Raw genomic sequence first — 25380 nt, forward strand, 5'->3', positions numbered from 1 at the left:
TCGCGGGCGACTTCTTGCCTTCTGCGACGCGACTGACAGCAAGTTGGCAGGAATTCTAGGCAGGGGTATATACTTGAGCTGAATTGAACTGAACTTGCGACCGTATATTTGGTCACGGGTAAGTAATACACTTAGGATGAATGAGAAGGAAGGTCAAAGCAAAACAAAATTGACTAGAAAATGAACAGAAAAATATACACTGTAAGCTTACAGACACAAATTATAGGAGTAACAAACAATACCCTACTTATCTGCCAGTGTAAAATGTCGGCAGCGATGCAAGCGACAAGGAGCCGTCTTCGAGAACACCTATGTAACAAAAATCGCTTGACGTGTTGCTGGAGAAAGTGCCACAAGATGTTGCTACCGGCTTTGTTGCTGACGTCTACGTTTACCGTCACTCGGCTCCACCATAACGAGCAATATGCGCATGGACAAGCTAATTAAACCTCTCTAATAATCGCCGAAATGAAAATTTCGCGCTCGCCACATAGTTGTCGATCGTGCAAGGCTTGAATCTAAGCCACTAGAATCATCATCATCATCACGTTACCGTATGCATCAAGCAACACACGGAGTTAAAACGTTTGCGGTCATCGCCGCACGGTAGTGCGAAACGGCAACACCACGTACTACCGTATAACGTACTTACCACGAGCGGTATACGGTACCAAGGCACTGTGACGCCCTCTGCCGACAACGGTGCGGAGCGCTATCCTATGATTCTACACCACAACGTAATTTTCTTTTATGTCTAGCATAATCAAAGTTCTTTGCTCACTTCGTCGAAGGCGATGGCGAAGAAGATTAAAGGCCCCCTAAAGCAACACGCACGTGTTGCTTTAGGGGGCCTTTAAACACGCTACGAAGGCCACGTGGCCTTCGTAGCGTGTTTTTTTTTCACTGTGAGAAAGTGTTTCTCTAATATATATATATATATATAGAGAGAGAGAGAGAGAGAGAGAGAAACACTCTCTCACAGTGAAAAAAAAAGCACGCTACGAAGGCCACATGGCGACTCCATCTTGGGATAGTAGAATGTCGAGAAGCTGCGTAAACGCCACAAAATAAACAGTATGACAACACAACAGCCACGTCTTGCGGCGAGTTACAATTCGGTAAGGCAAGATACTCCAGCGAAATTTAGTCCCCGTCAAGAAGCAATACAATCCGAGGGGATCTGATATGGTCCAGTGACATCACCGCAGCCACCTTGTTGGAGTACCTGCAGGGCGAGAAGCTGCGCCGCTGACGTCATGATAAAGCTATCGAGAGTTCAGTTTTCATCGGTAAAGATGGGCTATGACAAGCGATTCAAATACTGAAGACGGCACTTTTCGCCAACTTTCATTACTGGAGGTGGCCCAAATACGACAAAACACTTTGAAATCCCTGTCGTCACACTGACGTACCAGGGACGGCGGAAGGGCGCAAAAAGAAAAAGGAGCTTCGCTTTCATTTTCTCTTCTCGTAATCAATATGGTGGCGCGAAATCAGCGCCAATAGAGTTTTTATAGGGTACTGTTGTCTAAGCTGGCTTGGTGTCAATTTACCTACAGACATTAAGCACCACGTAAAGAAATTTGGCAGAACTGCACTACTGCACAATTAATCGATAATGAGCCACGTCGTCGTGTTCTATAACCCACCACGCCTTCATACTTCGCGTTGCGCGCACATTAGCAACGTCGGTTATCATTCGGTTTGCAAACATCTAAACAGCCACGAACACCGTAAAAAATGAGTGCTTACCGCCAAGTGCAACTATGGGAGAGCCACAACGCCTGCCTTCTCTGGAGAGAAAAACATGGCACGCAAAGATGCAGACAACGAACGAGAAAGAGAGACGAAACATAAAGCTTCAATGAAAAAAAAAAATGAGGCGAAATGCTGTTTTCGGCAAGTGTCCTTCGCTCTAGTCCTGCATGCGCAGGAGCACACACACGCAGCTTTCTAGAGTTTTCGGTGGAAGGTTACGAAGCGTGCTGCCACGCCTTCCACACGATGTGATTTCACCGGATCACACCATAAAGGAACTTCTAGTAAACCTCATCAATTCATAGAGTCTCATATAATTACCTAGAGGAAACTGTGGCGCTAGTTGTCTACGCAAGCCGCAAGCGGGGCAGATTGAGCCAGCATGAGAACGATGGATAGCACACGAATTTGCCTGAACCTCGTCCTTTTGCCTTTAAGGTGCTTCGTGACCATCTCTAAAGCAAATGCTGCGTTATAAGTTATCAAAAAAACTATTATCGAAATTGTCGTATGGCAGCATTGAAACACACGACCTCCAGAACAGAAGCCAGATATCGAAACCGTTGCACCACGCGGATGCATGGAGAAGCGGAACCACTGCAATTAGCGGCGATTATGCGCGCTTGGAGAGTTTATTACCTTCTGGAATAAAAAAAAACGAGAGTATGACTTGCTTTGAAATTTAGGCCAATTTAGGCGCTGATTAAAGCGTAACAAACGAAGCTACAAGAACGTCTGAAGCCCCAATCACGACGACCAGACAAATCCATCTACTACCCGTCGTTCCCATGCATGGCGGCTGAACGACTGCAGCGCCAGACTTCCCTCTAGTAATTGTAGGAAACATTATGGTTCAAACACAATGCACTTACGAATTGCTTACGAAGTCGTGGCATACAGCACTGCGATATCAGGCGAGCACTTTAACCGCCGCCCTTTCTGCCACGTCGATCCCAGTGTCCCCGATTCGTCGCGGCGGCCGCCCTGCGCATGTGACGTCATACCTGTGACGCGGTTCAACCGCTTTATAACGACGGAATTTCGCAACCGCCCACTTTCACTGATCGCTGCGCCGCTTTCCGTGGACGCCGAGAGTTCGTCTTTCATTTCTTCCCTGCCACCACGTAAACTCGTTGCCAGCTTTTTTACTATGGCGGCTGCCAGCGCGAGCGAAGATGGCCGCGGAGGCGTCCAGGACCGCTTCATAGACCGCGTCATGTCGGTTCCCAGCGTGAACTTTTTATGCTTCGCGACCGCAGAGTACTACAGCGCGCTGAAGAAGCGTTCCGCCCTGGCTGCGATCGCTCTGGACACCGCCGAGAAGTGCGCCTCGCACGCCTACTCCTTGCTCGGAAAGCCCGTCGTGGAACAGCTTTCCGGGCCGCTTCGAGTCGCCGACGACTTCGCCTGCGAGGTGCTGCAGACGCTCGAGAACAATTATCCGGTGGCTAGCAAAATGCCGCACGAGATCGTCGCAGACGCCCGCGACTTCGGAAAGCGCAAGTACACCGATGGACGCGACTACGTGCAGCAAAAGGTTGGCACTTGACTTTCGTAACACGCGTCGTGAATATTCCCTACTCGTAATGAGTGCACCGTCGCGACGGAAAGAAGCGCGAGCGCGAGGAAAGTGACTAAAAGTTCCTTGCACTTTGACGTGAGCCAGTGCGCTCTTGACCGTTATGTAACTGAGATGCGTTTGATTCTGAAGGTAGAGACCATTCTCTGGGCAACTTGGCGCTTACATCCGTGTAACTTAGCGGAATGTATAATAGATCACGCTCCCGGTAACTGTAAGCCTTTGTATCCCCGTTGGAATTTTATTTTTCTTACGCGGGAACCACCGCATCTTCCTTCTTGCTTTACGCAAGTTACGAAACTGTGCTCTTTAACCAAGCTTTCCAGAGCGGCGTCTTTTGAATGAATGAAAATTCTTCTGGGTATACCCAAAGACTTTCTCCTTTTTTCATTCGTTAACATTAAGCAGAATGGGAATGAATCTGCGTTCTTTATCACACTTGCTCAGCACGAAGGTCAACTCCTTGCGTAGAACGTCATTCTACGTCACGCCCGCGCCGCGGACGTCTGTCTTCTAAAGGGAGACAGTCTCGAGAAACCACCCGTCACGAAAACTGCATGAATGGGGCCCACGCGTTGTCGAGAGACCACTCACGCGTACTTCCTCTCCTACGACCACCCTGTCGCAGATCGACTACCTGCAGGGCCTGTCCGGACCGGTCCTCGATGCTGCGTGCAGGCCCGTGGACACTGCCACGTCAGTCGTGCGCTGCACTCGCGCCATTTTTTGGCACCACGTGACCATTGCCGAATGGGCCTGCGACGCGGTACGTATTCCATTTCGTGGAGTTACTTCGGGAACGCGCGAGTTCGGGCTGGTGTAGTGTGCGTTGTGTGAAGACGTAGCTCGAAACGAGTCGAAGAGTGCCACGCCCCGAACCCAGATTGAATGCATGGCCAAATGATTGTTGAAGACGCTTGCGAATTGTGGACGCATGCAGCGCAGCGATAATTTGCACACCCTAAAGCGTGGTAGTTTCTGCCTTGCATGGCTAACCGGTTCACCCTTAAGGCTGTGAAATTTGTTTTTACTGTAAATAACAGTGCAGCTCAACACTCGCGATTAGAGACGCTGTATACTTGAAAAGTGTATATTAATGCTGACCACGTGATGCGCACTGAAATTTTCGAAACGAGTTGACAGCGATAGCTACGAAAGCTTGTTTCACGCTCATTCGTGTCGTCTGTTTGAGCTGTTAAGTTTATTTCTCACGAAAAGTCGCCCCCCCTCCCCCACCAAAAAGGAAACGTTTATTTGTCCAATTAATCATTAGATCCGACCCCTCAAGAAGTTGTTGTCGAAGGGACATATGAGCTTCCTCATGGACGCGAAAATTTTTACGGTGTGGGCGTGCTGGTGGTCCACGATTGATTAAGGCTACAGTATACAGGCACTCGACCATCAGGACTGTAGGCTTTCATAGACAAGGCGCAGAGCCTCGTTGCCGGCACGTTCTCTGCAGGTGAATAATTTGCGCACGCTACTGTAATAACTGCTCCAGAGAGACGAGATTAATACATCCGGTCCAGTTCTACAAAGTTATTTGGCAGTCTCCTACGTTTTGCCGCGTTCCCCGCCTTTATGAGTCGCAGCATTTTAAGTATGCAAGAAATGAACACGTCAATGTTTCGCTTGGCACGCTCGCTTTCAATTTCGATTCCCGTTTCGACTGCTGAACTTTTTCAGAGCGCCGAGTTACCTGTGGTTATCTTATTCTCAACTGCTCGCCGTTGAGAGAGCGGTGCGTCCGCAACCCTCTTGCAAGCAGTTGTTGAGCAGTTCTGAATGACTGCCTCGAAACAGCCTTGCAGCACTTTTACGTGCGCATTCGTGTTCCTTTTAGCCACACCCTACAGGTGATTCCTTCGCGTTTTCCAGTAGCTCGCATACAACGGCATTTGTAGCCTAGCTCCTCCTTTCCTGTACTTTTTGTGTGTTTTTTTTTTCCTTTTACACCCGGAAAATTACAGGGGTGGGTGCGCCAATTCTATCGCCTCTGTTGCAGTACATCAAAACCATGGATGAAGACGGCGCGCAGGAGACCGATCCCCGCGACTCCGCGCTGCCCCGCCTCCTCCACGCGAGCTTGGAGGCCTCGGTCTACGTCTCTCGCTACGCGGCCGCGCAGCACCAGCGGGCCAAGGACTTCGTCGCAAGGACCTTCGCGGCAGCCACGCGCTTCCTCGCAGAGCCCGCCGAGCCCCTTCGGCAGCCCACGGTATGCTTTTCCATTAGGATCTCATCCAAGCTTCACATTCGGCCGGTGCTTTCAGTCGCATAACGCCACAGACGCCTCTCCCTTCTTCTCACCCACCGCCTTCGTTGTATACCGTAATGCATCGGCAGAGCGTCCCCGCTGCCCACCAGTAGAGCAGGAAAAGAAAACGCTAGCAGCCAAGAGCCCCGAGTATAGAGTTTGGTTCTCCGAGCACTGTACGCATCGCCGTTCGTTCCGTATTCAGCATTCAATTAACAGTTTCACTGAACACTTGCTTCACACAGATACGAGCAAGCGCGATCGATATGCGCAGATATGTGCGTGTACGTAGCTGGCGCCCGCATGGTTAGCCAGTGCTTTGATTCAACGAAAGCTCCCGATATAAGCCGATCAGAAAACGCATGCGCGAAAACATAATCGAAGCAACTTCTCCATACCGTGCTCCGTCCACTACGTGTCAGTGTTTTTTCGCGCGTTCATACATCTTCCATGCGCCAGCAGCGGTGGCTCTATGACTATGGCGTTCACGTGCCTGAGCACAAGGTCGTTGGTTCGATTTCCAGCCGCGGAGGCAACTCATTTTGATGAGGGGCTGAAATGCAAGAACGCTCGTTTACTTGTATTTTTGGTGCACATTAAAGAACCCCAGATTGTTGGCATTACATTGGAGCCTGCGGCCACTTGTAATGTCCCGCGAAGCTCCAATGTTACCTTGTCATTATAATTCCCACGACTATTCGAACCTTTTTATTACAAAAGCGCTTAAATTTGGTCTTGTTCAAACAATGGGAGTTCTTTGAAAGCATCGCAGTCATTGATCTCTAAAGCTATTATTTTTTAAGGTGAACTTGAATAATTTCTGGGATTGTACGTGCCAAAACCGCGACCTGATTATGAGGAACGCCGCAGTGGGGTTCTCCGGAATAACTTAGACTGCCCGGGGTGCATTACCGTGCGCACAACTTACACCACATGGGCGTTTTTGCAACACGGGCCTCATCGGAATGCGGTCGCCGGGATCGAGACCTCGATCTCGCCAGTGCAACTCCATAACCATTGGACTACCGCAGTGGATCATGTGAACTTGCGTTGTAACTTATGTGGCTATGAATTTGCTGCCGGAATCGCCCGTTACAGAAGTTGGTAATAACCACTGCTCACAAGAGGCTGGGCACAGACAGGTCAACAGGACCAGCGTCTCACACCTCTAGATACGCGGGGTACTCCACCTAATGCCCCGCAAAAGCTTTAGCGCGTCAAGATTTTACAAAAAGGCATAAAGTCTCGAGATGCGGGCTCAATGAGTGCTTTCGTTAACGCTTTCTACCGCATTCCATTGCAGACTGCGGGCGAGCATGCCAGCGCTGCTCTCCGTCACGTGGTCAAGGCCTCGGTCCAGCTTGTGCAGGTGTACGTCGACAAATTCGCGCTCATCTACCGTACGGTGTGGTGCTGGCTCTCCGCGCGGTTCACCCGCCAGGTATGCTCAACCGTACCATTATAATGAAATTGGACGAACGAGCCAAAAGAAAGCTAGTCTCTTTCATAATATTGCCTCCGGTAGGAGAGAGATCGAGAGAAAGGGCGCACAGAAAGGCAAGGAGGTTGACCAGAAATGGTTCCGGTTGGCTACCCTGCGCAGAGGGAAGTGGTAGGGGGATAAAGACGGCCTTTACAGCTTTTCCAGTGGTCATAATAAGCTCGTTTGCTGCGGATGGACACGACCCTCCTTGCATAATCAGCCCACCGTGCTGGCTTCGCGGCTATGGGATTGTGCTCCTAAGCACGAGGACGCGGGATCAAATTCCGGCCGAAGAGGTTGCATTCCGTCTGGGACGAAATGCAAGAATTGGCATTCGCTTAAATAGCCTTACGTGGTTTGTATGCGAAAGCATTATGATTTCTCTAATCGGTTATGTCCATGATACGTGTCCGTCACAACTCTACCTTAATCCGCCTTGCTCTAATTTGTATCGATCTTAATCCACTTTAAACCACCTTTATTCATTTGACTTCCCCTTGATTCATATTACTCCATCTGAAGTCACTTTACCCTGACTTGCTCTAGCCTTATTTGTGCATTACTAAAGACGTCATACAGGACTCTGATGACGCCTCTGATAATGATTATATTTGTTACCACTCGTTGCGGACAACGCCGGCTTTTCTGCCTCGTGGGACATATAATGCTTTCGTATTAAGAACACCCGTGTACCATGCATTGGGTGCACTGTAAAAAAAATCCGTTTGGTTAAAATTCTTAAGGCTGGAGTCCATCACTTCAGCGTGGCTCGAATCAGATTGGGGTTTCGAAGTGCAAAACCCCAGAATTCGTTCACCCACCATATAGTATTTTTTGCCACCTACGCTGTTTTTGATGTTGTTCACGCTGCTTTTTTTCCCCCTCAGGTAATTATTACTTCCGAGCGGACTTCTTCCAAGGTATCAACATTGGTATACATAAATCCCGCATGTGTCGGCGAGGCAGACGATTCTCAAGAAAGCTCTACCAGTTACACTGATTCAGACTCTGATGATTCGTCCTAGAAACTCCGTTCTTGTGTTCAGTTTTGCAACCAATAAAGCATTTTTAAACGCGCGTGTCTTTCTTGACGAGTTACATCAGCTTTCCCGTATGGGTTATGAATGTTTTCAGCCTCTTTAGTGGATCGATCCCGACGGTAGTGAAGCCTGAGAATGTGGCCCGTTCGTACGGGTACATCTGTCATTACCAACTATAGGTACAATCACCTTCGAATTTTCTTTCACATTCGTTATACCATAATCACGGGTTCATATTCGATTGAGCCGAAAGCAAGCACGAAGTGCTCAGCATGGATTTGCTTCTCATCACGCGTTAATTTTTTTAACATTGATAGCATTCTGCTCACTGAATCAGCCCTCCAAGAGTTCAGCCTCACTCAGTTCCCACAAATCATCCGAGATAACGCCGCTGGTGGTGTTCATGGTACGATGCGGGATTACTGTCACTCGAACGTCCCCAAGTTAGACTGCGGAATTTTTCATACTCTTTCTGATCATGGTGTTCCCAAAGAGGTCACGACTTGCCGCCATCCTTGATGACGTTTATCCTGTTCCAAGAGCCTCGGTTAGAGGGTTGTAAACTAGAAAGATGGAGATCCTGCATACTTGTTCTTCCGGTTTTTCCGAGTGAATGACGTGGAATAGTGAGAAATTTTGTCATCGACGTCCAAAGACCTGGAACGCATCTTCGGTGCCCCCCCCCCCTCTTTTTTGAGGGTGGTCAGGGAGTGGTGGAAGGAACTAGCCATAAGTATATGTGGAGATTTCGGCAGCAACGACAGCCGCCAAGCATGGAGCCCAACAAAGGGACGCCGCAGGAGTTCTAAGAAACATTTCCTGCGGACGTCAACTGCAAGTTACGGCTATAACGAAGTATGTGCGACCAAGGTTGGCTGCTACCCACAAGGTGAACCTTTGCTGCGCGTGAAGTCGGAAGCAAAAAGAAATTTATAAGAGGACACGAAAGACTGACAGTGAGAGAAATACGAAGGTTGAAGGCCGATCGAGAGAAGAAAAGGCAACTACCAATATCCCCCGGGTGGGTCAGTGCGGTAGTGCCGACTGTGTTAAGGCATGGTAAAAGAGGTGTGTTGCCTCAGCCAGGAAACCTTAAAGGTCCGAACACCAGGTATCGGCTCAACCCCCAGGATCCCCTTTTCCCCCAGACACAGCCAAGCCGCGCACGGCTAGGCGCGGGAGGGTCCAACCCTCGTGTGCTCGGGTACGTGGTGTCGCAACACACCAAACGCCTGCTGATGCAGACGCCCCTGCGGGGGCTGAGCTGCTTAAGGATAACGTGATCGACTCAAGCAAATATAAAAGACCTTAACATACTGAATGTGGCATCGGACAACAGAATACGACAAAACATGTCAAAATGCACAGCAGCACGGAATTTCTGGAAAACACGAAAAACTATATATAATTTTTCCCGGCTTGCTAATCCAGCCTGGAATTCAGCTAAGAATTGCGGCTGCTATACGGGGAAGTAAACGCACAGCGGCGCGGACGACGCGTGACGTGAAAGGAACAGGACAAATTCGCTATTCACGTTTCTCGCCGTCTGCGTAATCGTCCGCCATGTTGAACGTAGACACACTAACCCAGCTTAGAACTCGCATAGCAGCAAGCATCCAATGTAGATTTTTCAATTCAAGGGCGAGCGCATTAGTTAATCCCGACGGAATTTCGCTTTCTTGGTTGCCTCACGGTCGTGTACCGTGCAATGGCTACTACATGTTGAAGAGCCCCAGGTAGTCAAAACTAATCTCTGACGGCTTAGCAAAAGTGCAAGCGGCGCAAGTACGATCACAATTTTGTTCCTGGCGTGCGTTTTGGCAATCTTGCGCTGACCAACCTTTCAGCGGCTGTAAAACACTTTCGGGAACATAATTTATTTTTCCTATAAAGCTTGATGCAGCATTCCGTAAACTCCGGGAAAAATCTCCAGCTCGCAATCGTTCTCGGAAATTCGGGAGTGCTGGCGGGTGTGCATACGCAAAATCGTCGAGATTTATTTATACGCTGAAAATGACACGAAACGAGATTAAACAGCAAGAACCATTAAACAGGTCGAGGCTTAAAGGGTTATCTATGCGCAACGAGCCTGCAATGCAATTGACCTTCGAAAACAAAGAAGCTGTAACGTACTTCCAGAGAAAAAAATTCGACCACTCCGTGCCACCCCATTCGCTTGAAGAATCGGAAAAGCAATCACATTCCTGAATCACACTTCAACTCGGAAAGCTGGTGGCTAACGAGCTTTGAGAGACTACCGAACGTAATTCGAGTGCGCCCCTGGTGAAAAGAGTGCAATCATTGTTTGGCACAGAAATAAAGCGTTTAATGCGCTTGCGAGATGCTAACGTGACACTCTCTGTGGCACCCACTTTCTACCAGCCGATGTATGAACGTCTTGCTAAATTCCAGTTGAATTAAACTGTGGGGTTTAACTTCGCGAAACTGAAAGCTGGGTTACGAGGTGCAATCGTGAGGCAAACGCAAGGACTCCTGCCTGCGAGCGCGCGCCGAAAAACGTGTCAGTGCCACCTGGCGTCACGCCACTCAAGCTCGTGCGACGTCAATTAGGAGGCAGTAGGCTTGTGCGAATGCCACTTCGACTAATCATATGGGAACGCACATGCGCACAGCTACGGAATTAACGTCGCACAACATCGAGCAGGGTGGCGCTGGCACGCGTTTCAGCAACAATACCTTGGTGGCGCCACACACCACCCCATTTCGGAGGGGACTCTCATATCATACATCTATTCTTTACATCCATCCAGCACGTCTGTTACTTTTGCTCACGACTACGTGTCGTAGTGGAAGGCCCGATGTACGAGCGTGTATGACCACCTCTGGTTGACTCAGCGTTGAACGCTTGTAGGCGGAACAATGCAAACTGTGTACTTCTCTCTTCCTTCTCGTCTTATTATTATTGTTATTATTATTATTATTATTATTATTATTATTATTATTATTATTATTATTATTATTATTATCGGCGTAGTGCTCGAAGCCTGCTTCGCCACTGAAGGTCGGACCGGTATTTCACCATCTTCGGCATCGCCCCGCTCTCACCTTTTTATTATTGTTGACGCATGGACACTGAAAATACATGGAACCCTAGCGATATACAGTTCCGCTGCAACAAAGAAAGAGGAGAAAAATCCAAGGGGTTGCCGGAAAGTCTACCATAAGCACGTGATCGTGTAACGTGCATAAAAACCAAGCAGCGCGCACGGCCACGCTTGTCGCCTGCGCTCGGGCGGGTTCCACATTTCTGTTGTTGTCGTCGTAGTTGTTTCATTCTCCGATTAGGCGAAAATTCCTAGCGCGCAACCCGCTGAACTGCCAGCGTGGAAGGAGCAGGGAACGGCTTCAAAGAAAGTTAGCTTGTGAACGTTAAGCGCGCTCCCTCCTATTCATTTCTTTTTTTATAGCGAAGCTGCATATGGATAGCCGATTCGTCCATCCGTCCGTCTGTCGCCTGTAAGCCGAAAACTTCTCCAGCGCAACCGCATGGGCACGCGCGAAAAAAAAAAAAGAAGAGAAAGAGAGGCGCGCGATTGGCTGTGCCAGAAGTGACGTCGTTGCTCTCCGTCGCGGCCGAGCGCGCGCGCTCCGCAGTCACTTTCACTCAGGCTCCGAAATTGGTAGGCAACAAGTCATACGTACTCCTGAGGGGCAGGCAGCTTTCGATCAGCAACCCCGCGAGCAGAACCGGGAACGATCTCGTCCGCGCCGCGCCGAGGCTGCAGCCGGGCACAAGGACAGGCTCGTGCAGCCGAGCGCAAGCAGCAACTGCGTACCGAGCATCCGGCAGTCTACCAAGGCGTCGTTTAATGAACCCTCGGGATTAAAACAGCGATAAACCCGGGGCCGCACAGTTCAGCTGCGCTGGTTAGCCTTATGTACGGAGTGCTTGGGTGGTGATTTCTTTCTTTTCTTTCTTTCATGCTTGATCGTTTCAGTGCATCAATACCAATGAGCTTCATAGTGGATTTTGCAAAAAACAGAAACGGTATCATATTTTGATAGCGCAGCTTCTTTTAAGCACTTTCGACACGACGCGGTGCAAACGACCCACGTGAAAGTACGTAAGCCACCTGGAGCTGACCGCTTATCTACAGTTTTCCGTATGCGCGCGCCTGCTTTTTCATCGTACTGGGCATTCCAGTATATTAGACAGCAGATAGGGCTGGGGCAAACGTTTTCCATTTACGTCAGCGCGGAAAGTAGGATGCCAGCGCACGCTGACTCTGTGAAGTATCGTTAGAAAACCGGCTCTTCCTGCCACGTGAATAAATTAGGAGGCATGTTGAATTCACCAGGTTTCCTGCGGTCTGTTTCTTTACTGCTGCTTTCTTAAACCCCGAACTCCCCAACCACAGCGATATGAGCCTAAGACCTATTTAACTCAACGAAAAGTAGTTTATTTCAGCTCTTTCAGCTGACATAATTTGGCAGCAGCAGTCCTTAGGTGCGCGTCGTAAGAACGCTCCTACGGTTTATTTTAATAGAAAACAAAATAAATGGTCGGGTTTAGCATCCAGAAGCTGCAAAGTGGGTAATGAAAGATGCCGTAGTGAAGGAATGCGAATTAAATTGGACCACCAGGTATCTTAACGCGCCTCCAAAAGCACGGCATGCGACGGTTCTTGCATTTTCGCTAAGTCACGGGCTTAATAGAACACTAAGGCAACTTCTTAGACGTTAGATAGAATCGATCCACAACACATCGTTACATTTTATTTTAGGTTGCTGCGTTTGTTAATTCAACGCAGGTTTCAGAAGGCTCATGAAAACGGGGCGCCGGACAGGAAGTTGGAGATCATGTGAAGAGATTCCTGTGCCTTGTCCAAGGGAACCATGTGGCCGGAGCCCTGCAAACCGAGAGGCAACATTGAAGTACGAGTTAGTGGAGCAACCCTGATACGCACACGCGATCTTGGTGACGTCATAACACGCACACGAGCGCGCGTACACAGGGATATTCAGGGTAAAATAATCCAGAGGTTACTGACACATTCCCGATTTTTACGACATTGAATAATGGAAAGAATGCGAAATTAAATGCGACATTTATTTCATCCGAGTTTAGTTGTGTACGATCGACCTTTGGCTCTCTCGAGTGATTCCGCAGCGCATACACAGGATGTGTCTACGAAGACTTCGAGTAATATTTAAAAGTAGCCATTTTGAAATAAACGGGGGGTTCTTTCGAAGACACGCCGCCAGTGGTGGCGACCACGGTGTTGCGGGTGACACGTGGAAATAAGTCGCTAAGAAACAAAAAAATCATTAATTAGCTTTTAAAGCTTTAGCTTCAGCGGGCTCATCGTAATTGAAAAATTGAAGCGAGCTCTCATTTCAATGGGATTACACGCGGAACTGTGGAGCGATGAACTTCCGCTATCAGAGCACACGAAAACGAAATTGGGAGGCTGCAGCGAGCGCGAAGCCACGCCCACCGAGGTGACGCCCTGCTTACGTCACCCAGCAGCGAGCAGCTAGCGCGCTGCGGCTCTCCTCTCTCGGAGCGGGACTCCTCTCTCGCGCTTCTATCTGGGCACGCTGCAGAACCTGGCGGCATCGCCGCGAGGTTTGCGACGGCATGGTCTCCGAGATGCGTGGCGCGCCGGTGCGTTCGATCACTGAGGATTGTTGCTTCACTTGCCCCATACCCACTGGCGCTTACCCAGTGACCCAAGTGGGCGTGAAAAAAAAGTTCGTTGAATAGGGGGTACATACGCAGTGCATTCGTGGCGCAGCTCGCTAAAGTGTCGGGCTGCTTTGCTTGAGGAGCCCATATGACGTGTGTTCGTTTCCGACTTGCATGGTAGAAACTTGAAATGTCTCTCCTTTTTGTTGTGGAGGTCGGGGATGCCCAGATGATCACAGATCAAAAGCGTCCTGAAGTAGCCCAACAATGCTAATCGCACAAACAGATATGATGAAAAATAAACACGAGGCAAACTGCCATAAAAGAAGTCTAAGTGTCTTTGCTTTACTTCTACTTGTGCAGAAGGGGACACACGGCTTCGTTCTTGTTTTCTTGGAACGCTATGATAGGCGCTGCAACAATCTAGAGGAAGCGATTTCTACGGTCCGAACATAAAGGGGCGTCGACTCATATCAGGGCGACACATATAACAAACATATCAGGGCGTCAACTCGACCACTACCTTTGGACGATACCGATGTGAACTTACAATTCATCGCAACAGACGTGCGCCTCACATGACGTCATACGTGTCGCTGGCGTCAAATCCTTTAAAAAGAGAGCATTTCGGAACCGCCCGCTTTCATTAATCACAGCATCGCTTTCCGGGAACACATTGAGCGCGTATTTCAGTCTTTCAGTTCTCTCCGGCCACCGCGTGAACGGCACCAGTTCTTTTTTTGGCTATGGCTCTTGCCAACTCGAGCGAAGATGGCCGTGAAGGAACCAGCTCTCAGTACCATTTCGTGAACCGCGTCGCGTCGATTAACAGCGTGCACTTCTTGTGCTTCGCGACCGCGGAATGCTACAGCGCGCTGAAGAAGCGTTCCGCCCTGGCCGCGATCACTCTGGGCGCCGTCGAGAAGTGTGCCTCGCACGCCTACGCCCGTCTCGGGAAGCCCGCCGTGGAACAGCTCTCCGGGCCACTTCAGGTCGCCGACAACCTCGCCTGCAAGGTCCTGAACAAGCTCGAGAACAGCTATCCGGTGATGAGCAAAACGCCGCAGGAGATTATCGCCGATGCCCGCGACCTTGGAAAGCGCAAGTACAGCGAAGGACAGGCGTACGCGCAGGAAAAGGTTAGCGGCCTTCTTTGGTAACACACCTCATCCTTCGAAGTACACACGGTTGGCAGTGACTACGTTGTCCAAAAGGAATGGAAAGCGGAGCACTCGGAAACTATCTCGAAGGCCCATTTCCTTTTGCGCAGCAACTAGCGTGTTCTCGACAGTGATGTGGTTGGTTCAGATGTTCAATTGTGACAGCATAGAGCGCATTCTGTGTAGCTTAGTAATAGGCGGCTCAGTATACTGGGTAGTTTAGCACTTGGAAACGTGGAACTCGGTGGATTGTACAGCACGTCCCTAGTGCCTGTAAGCCATTCCTTCTTTACTGAATTTCATCCCAGTCGCATACGACGCGGTGTTCTTATTTTTCTCGTTTTGCGCACCCTGAACGGTGTTCCGTACAATAGCCGTCTACTATGGCGTCTCTTCCAATGCATGAATTAATTTTTATTGGGTATTAGCAATTTTTTTCTCATTCGTTCAGCACTGTGCGCCGAAACGTGCCTTCCCTAAACCAGGTACTTAACGCGAGCGACATCTTCCTTAAAAACAAAGCCTACGTCACGCCTATTAGAGATTGTCTTGACAAATGAGAAACCCCCCGCGTAGCTCAGCGGATGTACCGTCGCGCAACTAAGCGCATCTACCCCGTGATCATACCGTCGTTTTCGCAAGTAAAACTTCGTGATTTTTTTTTTTGACAAATGACCAGTCCGAATATGCCTAAACGCCTGAGCCAAACGCTGTTCAGAAACCCATTCGAACGTGGTGCCTTTCTCTGCGACTACCGCCGCCCCACCTTATCGCAGATCGACGTCTGCCGAGACCTGTTGGAGCGTGCCTTCAATGCTGCCTGCCACCCCGTGGACACCGCCGTGTCCATCGCACGCTGCACTCACGCCAGCCTGTGGCACCAACTGACCGTCGCCAAATCGGGCTGCGACCAGGTACGTTCTCCATCACAAGGTGTTACCTAGGGAATACGGAACCTCGGGGCAGTTTTGAGAACCTATGGTAAGAGGCTGCGCGAAATCCGCGAGGACGCAGAATCAAAAAGAAAAATAACGCGTTCCGTTGGTTCTATTTCCTCGTCAATCTGGTGCTTCCCGTTGCCACGGAACCGTCCCAACTGGCACGGTCGAGCCGCCTGTTTGGGGCGTACGGGCTAGCATGTGTTCCGTTATCTGCTGCATCTCTAAACGAGGCAAGCAGGTCGTGTGCGAACTCTGGCTGAACCCGCCGACGTAATTTGCCCAAATTGCTTGCCAAGTGGACGGCTTGGCGAGTTGTTGATGCATGATCGTGCTCTGTTTGGGCGTCCCTGTGGTTTAGGCACGCCTTGGAGACGCTGTATTTGTTCTGTTTTAAAAGCGCGCCGTCTGCAACTGTGAATTGTCCCTCCTGGACATTTAGTGCTTCATCGGTTGAATAGTGGCTAGCCCTGCCGTAAGCCTTCTGCTACACTGCCATTAGGCAGGCCGACATTCTGCACACTGCAGGTACATAACTATTGTCGGAAATAAACCTTGATAGATGTAGTCCAGTGCTCGAAATTCACCATTCTGCACTTCTTTCGGAGAACTTCTCGCTTGCGCGGGTGCCTTTGATTCTGTAGTGCTGTCCGTGCACATCTCTCTCTGCCGTCTCTCTCCCTTGTTTCTATTCCCCTTCTTTCATCCAGCGTAGCGCGGACAACCAGACTCTTGATTGGTTCACATCCCTGCCTTCTTTACTTCGCCCTCAGAGCTTTATTGCACGATTCATCGCCTTTATTCGTTGCAGTAACTTAAATACGCAACAAATCAGTTGGCCCTGACGTGATGGTACGAGTATGATGCGTGACCAGTGTGGCGCTTCATTTTCAGTTCAGGCTCGGGTTTCAAACGGTGCGTCCTCTACGAAGTGTTTCAGTAGGTCTCCCATGACCAGCAATGTACGAGCTCATATTTTTATTGCACACCTCAGGCCCTTACCACGCGGCTTCTAGTAGTTTGCATGCATTTGCGTTAATTTGTGAAGCTAGGTAGCTCCTCATGTTTTTTTTATTCTTGATACTCGATGCTAGGAGTACCCGAATATTCCGAATTTTCGAATAACGAATCTAACGGCGTCGTATCAGTTATGATTTCGAATGAAATAGTAACTATTCATGAAGATGACTTTTTTTTTTCAGAACGTCAAGTTTGCGCGGTTAAACATAAAATTGCAGTAAATGTACGGTAGCTTTCATCCCCGTAGCTATGGTAGACAAATTAACGTAGCTGAAGGAGCCAGAATTTACCGTCCATACGCATTTTCGGACGAGTACTGAGTATGCAAACAGGCTCCGTGTTCGTTCCCAATGCTCCATTAGCGCTTTTAGTAAACAACGCTTCACAACGTGTAATGTAATGAGAGAAACTTGCTAACGTTATCAATACTATGATGTCAACATTGTTTCTGACCGCGCAAACGGCTGTTCACTGTTTGAAAAGAAAAGTATTCGGTTCGATTCGCTTCTCGCACAATTCGATACGCCTTCGATTCGGTCTCAAAATTTACGATTCGCTTTCGAGTGCCCTTGAAAGCTAAACGACGTCTGTGGTTTCTGCCGTCTTCCCTGCAGGTCATCAAAAGCATGGAACTAGACGCGGCCCCGGAGGACGATCCCCGCAACTCCACCCTGCCCCGCCTCCTCGCCGTAAGCTGGAAGGCCTCCGTCTGCCTCTCTCACTACGTCAACGCCGAGCGCCAACGGTGCAGGAAGCTCATCGAAGAGACCTTCGCGGCAGCCACGCGCATTCTCGAAAGGCCCGCCGAGCCCCTTCACGAGCCCACGGTATGCTTCTCGCTCGTTGCCAGTTAAATAAGATTGCTGGCCAAAGAAAAAAATTATAATAAATTGTGGGGCCGAAATAAAACTTCAGAAAGATGCTACTGAAGGACTTGTGCACCGTGGGCACATGTAAAAGGGCCCGTTGCACGGGAAACCGCACGGCTTGCAGCGCTAAACAAACTACTGCGTGACCACACTCGGAAACCACAGAAATGAGACTACGAGCGAAAATCGCCGGTGGTAACGTGAGCTTCTGCCGCGAGAACGAAATCGCAAATTTTGCGTTGCCCATTTCCTTTGGGCAGTATTTAAAACGTTTGGCAGTGTGTCGCTCGTCCTCATTTGCGACACTTACGTTTCGCGCACGTAGAACAGGGCCGTTTGCAATGTACTTAGTTTTGAATGTTCGAAAATTCCGAATAGTTCCCTTTTTCAGGTACTAGCTAGCGCGCCGTATTAGAATTGGTATTGGGAACTTCGAGCATTCACCCTCGGCTATGGTGCATGCCCTATAAGGCTTAATGTCAAACTTCACATGCTACCTTAATGTGCCCGTAACTGTTCTGTCTTTTTTTTATACCCATAAACCCACTTTTCAGCCAAATGTAACGTGGTTGTGTTGCAAATGCACAATATATATATGTGTGTATATGTATATATATGTGTGTATATATAAGCAAGGCAGGGAAGTTAACTAGTCAAGAGACTGTTAATGCAAGCGTCCAATAAAGGCAACCAGCGCGGCAGTGGTTCTCGAGCTGCGCACGCATTGAGAACGTAAGCAACAGGTGGCGCAAGAACGACCGAGTGTATAGCGGTGTTTTAGCACGCCGGCCACACATTCTTCTGCGCCGTACGCTTTGGAGTCTCTGTGTTTGGAGATACCTTTCATTACTGCAATCGTTCGTTTTTCTAGATCGTTTTACCCCCACGTACTCAAAAAAAAAAAAAAAAATTCTCGCTAGCGAAGTAACGGTATACAGCTCCAGATTCAGAGCTGTCGCTTTCTTGGCTGAAATCGACGTAACTTCGCGAACCTTCTTTTTTTTTTTTTGTCCGCGTGTTTTCTTTTGTCTTTCGAGCGTCAGGTTGCAAGCAGCCGTGGTTAATTATTACAGGGATACGCGCACATCGTGTTATCTCCTTAGCGCTTTCAAAGTTGTAAGACATATAAAAAAGAAAACTCGCCGGGTACGGCAAAATTGTCCGTGTAACGATTTCTACTGCGCAACATTGCAGACTGCAAGCGAGCATGCCGGCCCCGGGTTCCATCACGTGATCAAGCTCTGCGGCGAGCTTCGGCGGGCGTACGTCGACGCCTTCGTGCTACTCTACCGTACGGCATGGTCCTGGCTCTCCGCACAGTTCTCCCGTACGGTACGTTCTGCGGCGCTTTGCACTAATTGCAGCGTTGCAGTTGACGTTTATTCATATGCAAAACATAGGTGCACCCGTGAGCAAAAGTGTACGGACCAGGGATTGCGCGACAAAGCAGATTTCTTCCTCTGCCTTTGAATGCAACTTGAAATTTAGGACTGCAGCCCAGACTTGGCATTGCGAACTTTCCAGTGTACTCGTGAATTTCGGTTTACGCATGTTAATTACAAAGAAATTTAGTTTTTTTCGGAGACCCTGTGGTCTGTGTACTTTTGCTCTGGGTGTACATAAATGTAATATACCGACGAAGGTTCCCAAAGTATTGATACTGAGAACCCTTTCTTCGTCCATTCATTTATTCGAGGAAACCGTACAAAGAACATTTGCCTGGGGGGGCACTCGGCTACACCGAGCCACCCGTAGCTTCTACCAAAATTACGATCAGCGAGTGTGGCACTGCGATTCTTCACCTCCCACGGGAATGATGGTCAGCAAATGTATTTCTTTCATCTCTGTGCTTGTGTATTCAGACGTCCTTGTGACTCTTTTCTTTCCTTTATGAGCCCTTATTGCCCTCAACGTCGAATGAAATCTTTTTTGGGGGGTGGGGAGAAGCAGAAATCAATGGGAATCTCGCCCCAAGCGTTATCACTGCGAGTTATTCAACAAAAGTTGTTCCCCGAAGGACGACACTTAGGCACGTCCGCGTACTGTCTGTCAATACCATGCTGGCTGAACCGTCACGTTTGCAGTTCCCACAGGCGAGATGTGCCACAGTTCTCTCTGGTAATTATTGCAGAAATTTCTACAGAACCACCCTTAGAGCTTCAGCAGTTCATCAGAAGCACGAAACAAAAAAAAAAGCAGCGCGTCCATCCTTTGTAGGTTATTGGCAACAATAATACGACTAACAGTCTTTCTTATGATAGGCGTCTAAATGGTGGTGACGTTTTGTGTTACGGTTAGTATGACGATTACTGCATCCCCAAGTCATCTGTGAATTGCGAGATGTTACGGGCACAACGGCGGACCCACGAGGTGACAATCTCGCTGCTAACCACAATGCCGAATGATACTACGACACAGTAATCACTGCATCCCAGTTGCCCCCCCCCCTCACTATCCCTAGTACATCTAGCAATGCAATAGCTCTCCAAGCCACCGCGCTGGAAGCGGAAGTATCTGTTGCTGACGGGGCGCTATTGATTTTGATGTTGAGTTCCGTGCCCCCTTCTGTCACCTTGGCACATCTATACTGGGGCATTGATAAAGGATGGCCAGATACCAATATCGCATACGCTGTGGCGATGTCTGTTCTGGCACATAACCAGTCACACCTTCCTAGTGACATAAGTTATCAACTAGTCCCGACAGCAGCGTGTTTTCTACGCAGCAACATACCCAGTGGACCAGGTTGTCTGCTTGGCAAACACAGCAGCTACCAACATACCTGGTGGAGCAAGATAGCACACAACTTGTGTCACTGGATGAAAGAGGTTAGGTACAAAGGGACAAACCGAAAAGTGCAAAGCGTTTACAAATGATGGTAACGACTATAAAAAGGACTTTAAATAGTCCATACGCTCATGTATACAAGTTTTTGTACAGAAAATGAGATTAATACAGTTATTGCGACACATTTATTCTACGCAAAGTTAGTCTTCTCGCTCTCATATTGAAATTCTACTTAGAAGGGCCCCAAATTTACAAGCTCAGGAGTGTGGAGCAATAATAATCCATGAACCGAAGACTTCCTTCAACTGGGAGGCGAAGGGCCCACTCATGACGGAGTGGTCGGCTCCTGTGTCCACTAAAAGTGGCGACTGCGTGACCATCGAGAAACGCGTCGCGGTCGGTGGTTCCTTGTCTGGCGTTGCACTTAGATCTTGGCATCGGATCACGGCTGCGTTGCGTTGACCTGTGGCTAGTAGGTCGCGTCGTCAGGTCTTCCTTCGTCGGCGTATTCTTCTCTTTTAGTCTTCGCCGGTAGGGCGGCGTGTCGTTGCTTCGTCGTCGACTGAGGATATTCAGTATTTCCACGTACAGAAAACCGCACCTCCATCGGTTGCTGCTTCTAGTGTTCCGCATATGGGCTTACGGACCAACCACGGACTCGTTCAGTGTATGGCCGGCGCTGCGACGACAGGCAGCGGCCTGGTGTGACTGGGGACGGGACGGTCGTCGAGGGCTCCCCTGAGCGGCGACGAGGTAGTCGGCGATGTCGCGGCGCGTTAACGGCGAATCCTCATAGTCCCGTTTCGCGATGTGGGCACCGGGGGTAAACGTGGCCCACTTCTCCGCAGTAGAAGCAGAGCACGCGGCGGTCAGGAGTGCGCCAGACGTCTGTCTTCCTTGGGTGGTTGCGCGGGGTCGGACGACCGAACTGGCGCCCTGGCGCAGGCGCGGAGTGATACTTTGACGGCGGGCGACGGCGGCGTCATCGCTTCAGGCTGGGGCTGTGGCGATTCCGGATTTCTACTCGAACGACGTCGGCTATAGAGACAACCTGAGGCTGCCATCTTGGCCACATTCTCTTCTCTGAAGTTTCTCATGCACGACCACTCTGACAGTCTCGCGTAGGTCGTCTGTGCCCAGTGGTTGAACTTCGGCGTTCGTGCGGCAGGATAACTTCGGCCCTTTCCTTTAGGATCACGCTCGTGGAAGTCCTAAGGAAATTACTACGGAACAGGTCCCACGTTGTAAGGGTGGACTTCCGGTTGCAGAACCAAGCCTTCGAGCCATCTTCCAAGGCAAAGTAGACATCACGCAACTTATCCTCAGAGTTCCAGTTTTTGAAGGCTGAGGTCCTTTCGAATGTTTCGGGACAGGTTTCCGGGTCGTCCGACGAAGCTCCACGGAAGGTAGTCGGCTCCCTCGGCTGCTTCAGTATGATGGCTGCAGGGGTTGCCGCGTCCGTCATCTTGGCCGTTGCCATGTCCACGGTATTCCTGGTTGTTTCAGTAATGAGTCAGTGTCCTGGGGGCCGGTTCTGTGGCCTGCGAGCCCACAGAACACACAGGGAGACGTGTTTGCCTGAGGCATTGTTGTGTGCCATTGTTCGTAATCTCCGAGTTGAGCGTTATCATTGCCTCACATGACACAACGCATTGTAGCAGAAGGCCTGCACCACGTATCGCTGCGCAGCGAAAACTCCGCTGTTCCGCGCGACGCTTCTCTCGTGCCTAGAAACCATATTGAAACGCTCTGAAACCATTTTGATGGCGAGTGTTTACGTGCTTCTTCTGCATACGTGGCCAGCACGCTGTTCAGACGCCAGCTCCAAGAGCGTAGGAAAGCAAACACAGCCCGTGCCATACGCACAGACTGTGCCGCTGCCGCATTCCGGCAGGCGGAGGCGCCGGCCGGGATTCGCGGAGGCGAGCGCCATCTGGTGGTGTTGCAAGAAACCAAACTGCGCGCGTGGTGAAGACTACAGCAGCAGCGTCCGCAAGGTCGGTAGAAGCAAAGAAAGCCTCGCTACAAAATCCGGAGACCACACATCCTGATGCAATGCGAAGGGATTCACCCGGCGAGACCCGTACGTAACGAACAACTTCTGGAAACGCTTGGATTTAAAGTAGATGGAAGTATCATCCCCTCATCAGTCGAGATATAACCAAGAGACGTTTAGAGTATTGGCGGGGAAAGAAAAGCAGGCAGAGTAGACTGATACGATCGCATCCATTTCAGTCATAGGCAGCGGTACAAAGGGGACAGAGGAGAATAAAGAGTGCAAGAAAGGGGAAAAGCGTTGATATCATACCTCAATAACTCAAGCAAGCTAGGTGACGATTTCTACCCGGCCCGTTTCGAAGGGGCTACCAATAAATCTGCGGCCTTACATTTCTGGTATTCACAAAGGGAGCAGAAGCATTAGGCACCCCATTGTAGCACTCTGGTTTCAGCAACAGCAAGGCCACAAGCCTTCCCTATAATTTCGTAAACTACAGACTCTAAACTGCCCATATATATCGGTTTTTAGAAGCCCAGTGACTATATTTCACATGTAGCATCGGACTTTATTTTAAAGCTTCGTTAACATTTTATCACAGTCGGGTTTACGCACAAACATCACTGCTGTTTTTAACCGTTCCACGCGCTTGTAGTGTCACGTTCTAGTGGCGTTGGCGAATACAGTATAGCAACACTGTATCACGGACCTAACTTTTATTGGGCCAATATGTGCCCGCCACAACGACGGCAGCAAAGATAGTCGGCTGGCGCTCTTTGGCCATACCTGGCCCTTGCGCCAATAAAGACCACACATTCATTCAAAGATAGTCGGCGATGGTCGAAATCTGATCAGCGGGTCAAGCGCCGTCGGCTTTTATGCATCACGAAGTTTCCAAAGTAATCACTCGTGGCTGCATGGTTTCCAGAAACTACTACACGATTCGTGTCGCGCATGCAATGTGATTATGCAAAGTCAGGCGAGGAGATGCAGATAAGATAGAATCAACGATAGAATTTGCGTAAGTTCTAAATCTCGCAGGCGCGTCTTGCGCTGCGCGATATCTCTAAGTTGTTAGGGGGTGAAATGCAATCCCCGAGAAAAGGACAAGTAGGTATACGTGTCAATAAGTACAAGAATATTTGTACACACATACTTAAAACTGTGACAGATTGAAAGCTAAGGGAAACGAAGCCGAACGTTCCTAATTAAGTTCATTACTATCGCAAATGACAAATTTGCATCTCAATATTGCCGGAATGTAGACCAGTCCTCCTCTAAGTGCGAGGGTTAAATATTCAACTGCCTAGGTGTTACCCTCGGAACCCTTCCGAACTTCTTGCTTCGGCTGGGCTTATTTAACCAAACTGCAATGACAAGATTTAGCCTCGGCTGTCCGTGATTCAGACACCCATTTGGTACGGACGCCCAACTACTATAGTCACAGCCTTTGAGGCCGTTATTAAACCAGTGTATGGCTATAGTAGTGGTCATATCTCCACAAGAGTGCATGAAGCAAATCTCGTTTTGGGACACAACCCAATCTTGCTGTTGATGGCATCAGCCGCATTTTGGGATCTGCCCTGCATACAGCTAAACAAAAGCTTTTGCCTTATCAGCCTCGCACAGTTGGGAAGCCATAGCCTTAACCTGATACTTTCACTTTATCGTTCACGATAAGGTGAACGTATCGTACACGTTAACTTTATCAGTGAACCAATTCATGGTTCACTGATGAAGTGAACCATGAATTGGGACCGACTCACGAAGGGCTAGTGCTCGGTTGCTGTTGCACCAGGAAAGATCACCATCTGGTTAAAACTTCTGGTTGTTAGCCTCATCACTAGAGCATGAATGGCAAAAACGAGGGACCTGCAGTAGCGTTCCTCGATTAGAATAATTTTTTTTAGAAGTCTTCTGGTTGGAGGAACGTCTCGACTTTCTGACACGCGGAAGCGTTCTTGGTGAGGTTAATAAACGATACGTACATATTCACCTGCAATGTACGCTTTTTCATTTTCTTTTTCAGGCCATAACCTGTTATCTGATGTTGTGCTAACAGGCATGCTATGTTTGTTTTTTTCCTCAGGAACCCATTAACCTCGAACTACTCTATGATGGCGAACCATCGAGCACCGAAATCATAACGTCACCTCCTCGACACACCATCGCTGCAGATTATGGTGGTCTGGACGATTCGGAAGATAGCTCTGATGGTGACCTCTATGTATACTATTAGTCTTCAGATTTACGTCCTTGTGTACTGCTTTGAAGCCAATAAACCGGTTCCTTTTAGTGTTCCACATTCTTGCTCTCCGTTTGCCTAAATGTGCGTCCTAAGATGTGGATTTCGTCGGTGCTGTTATGTGCAGCTGCGCCAACGCCCGCACCATGACCGCCGGAAATGCGAATGTTGTGGGCAAGCCTATGTCACCCGCTTTTCCACAACGCTGAATTACGGCGAGCAACAACAAAGATACGCAGATGAGTATATATCGTTTCATAGCACGCAACCCTACGAAGCCCGCAGCGACTGCTCGCATTCGCGACGAAAAAAAAAAATAGTGCGGCGTAGATGAAAGACATGCAACATGTAATTCCATGTAACACTAAGTCTCGTACTTTTACGTCGTCAGGTATGACGTATTCACGAGGTGGAAAGCGTCGCAGATTCGAACTTATTTGGTACCAAACGAGCGGAGTGCCACAATTCTGGGACCAGCGGCCCCGGCGCAGTACTTGCAATCACGACCAAAACATGGCTAGTATGTCGCCTACTGGAGGCACAATACTCAACACGACATAACCTTGAGTCCACAAGTTTTTACATGTAGATTATTCTG

The 25380-nt window shown here is 49.2% G+C and overlaps 3 protein-coding genes across 3 annotated transcripts in view; 2 read left to right on the top strand and 1 right to left on the bottom strand.

Moving 5' to 3' along the window:
• Positions 1–2887: 2887 nt before the first annotated feature.
• LOC142559558 (uncharacterized) lies at positions 2888–8166 on the top strand. Its single transcript, XM_075671137.1, has 5 exons — positions 2888–3295; positions 3966–4103; positions 5343–5555; positions 6898–7035; positions 7965–8166. The coding sequence occupies exons 1-5, from the start codon at positions 2909–2911 to the stop codon at positions 8100–8102; spliced, it is 1014 nt and encodes a 337-aa protein (XP_075527252.1). The 5' UTR covers positions 2888–2908; the 3' UTR covers positions 8103–8166.
• A 4681-nt stretch (positions 8167–12847) lies between these two features.
• Positions 12848–25380, bottom strand: part of LOC142560586 (lysosomal protective protein-like) — a 260452-nt gene continuing 247919 nt past the window's right edge. Inside the window, exon 14 of the mRNA XM_075672793.1 lies at positions 12848–12988. Coding sequence (XP_075528908.1) covers positions 12902–12988 — 87 coding nt within the window. The 3' untranslated portion in view covers positions 12848–12901. The remainder of the gene's footprint in view (positions 12989–25380) is intronic.
• LOC142559559 (uncharacterized) lies at positions 14282–24842 on the top strand. Its single transcript, XM_075671139.1, has 5 exons — positions 14282–14906; positions 15704–15841; positions 17500–17712; positions 18949–19086; positions 24627–24842. The coding sequence occupies exons 1-5, from the start codon at positions 14514–14516 to the stop codon at positions 24774–24776; spliced, it is 1032 nt and encodes a 343-aa protein (XP_075527254.1). The 5' UTR covers positions 14282–14513; the 3' UTR covers positions 24777–24842.

Source organism: Dermacentor variabilis, chromosome 10 (genome assembly GCF_050947875.1).
Source record: "Dermacentor variabilis isolate Ectoservices chromosome 10, ASM5094787v1, whole genome shotgun sequence".
NCBI lineage: Eukaryota > Metazoa > Arthropoda > Arachnida > Ixodida > Ixodidae > Dermacentor > Dermacentor variabilis.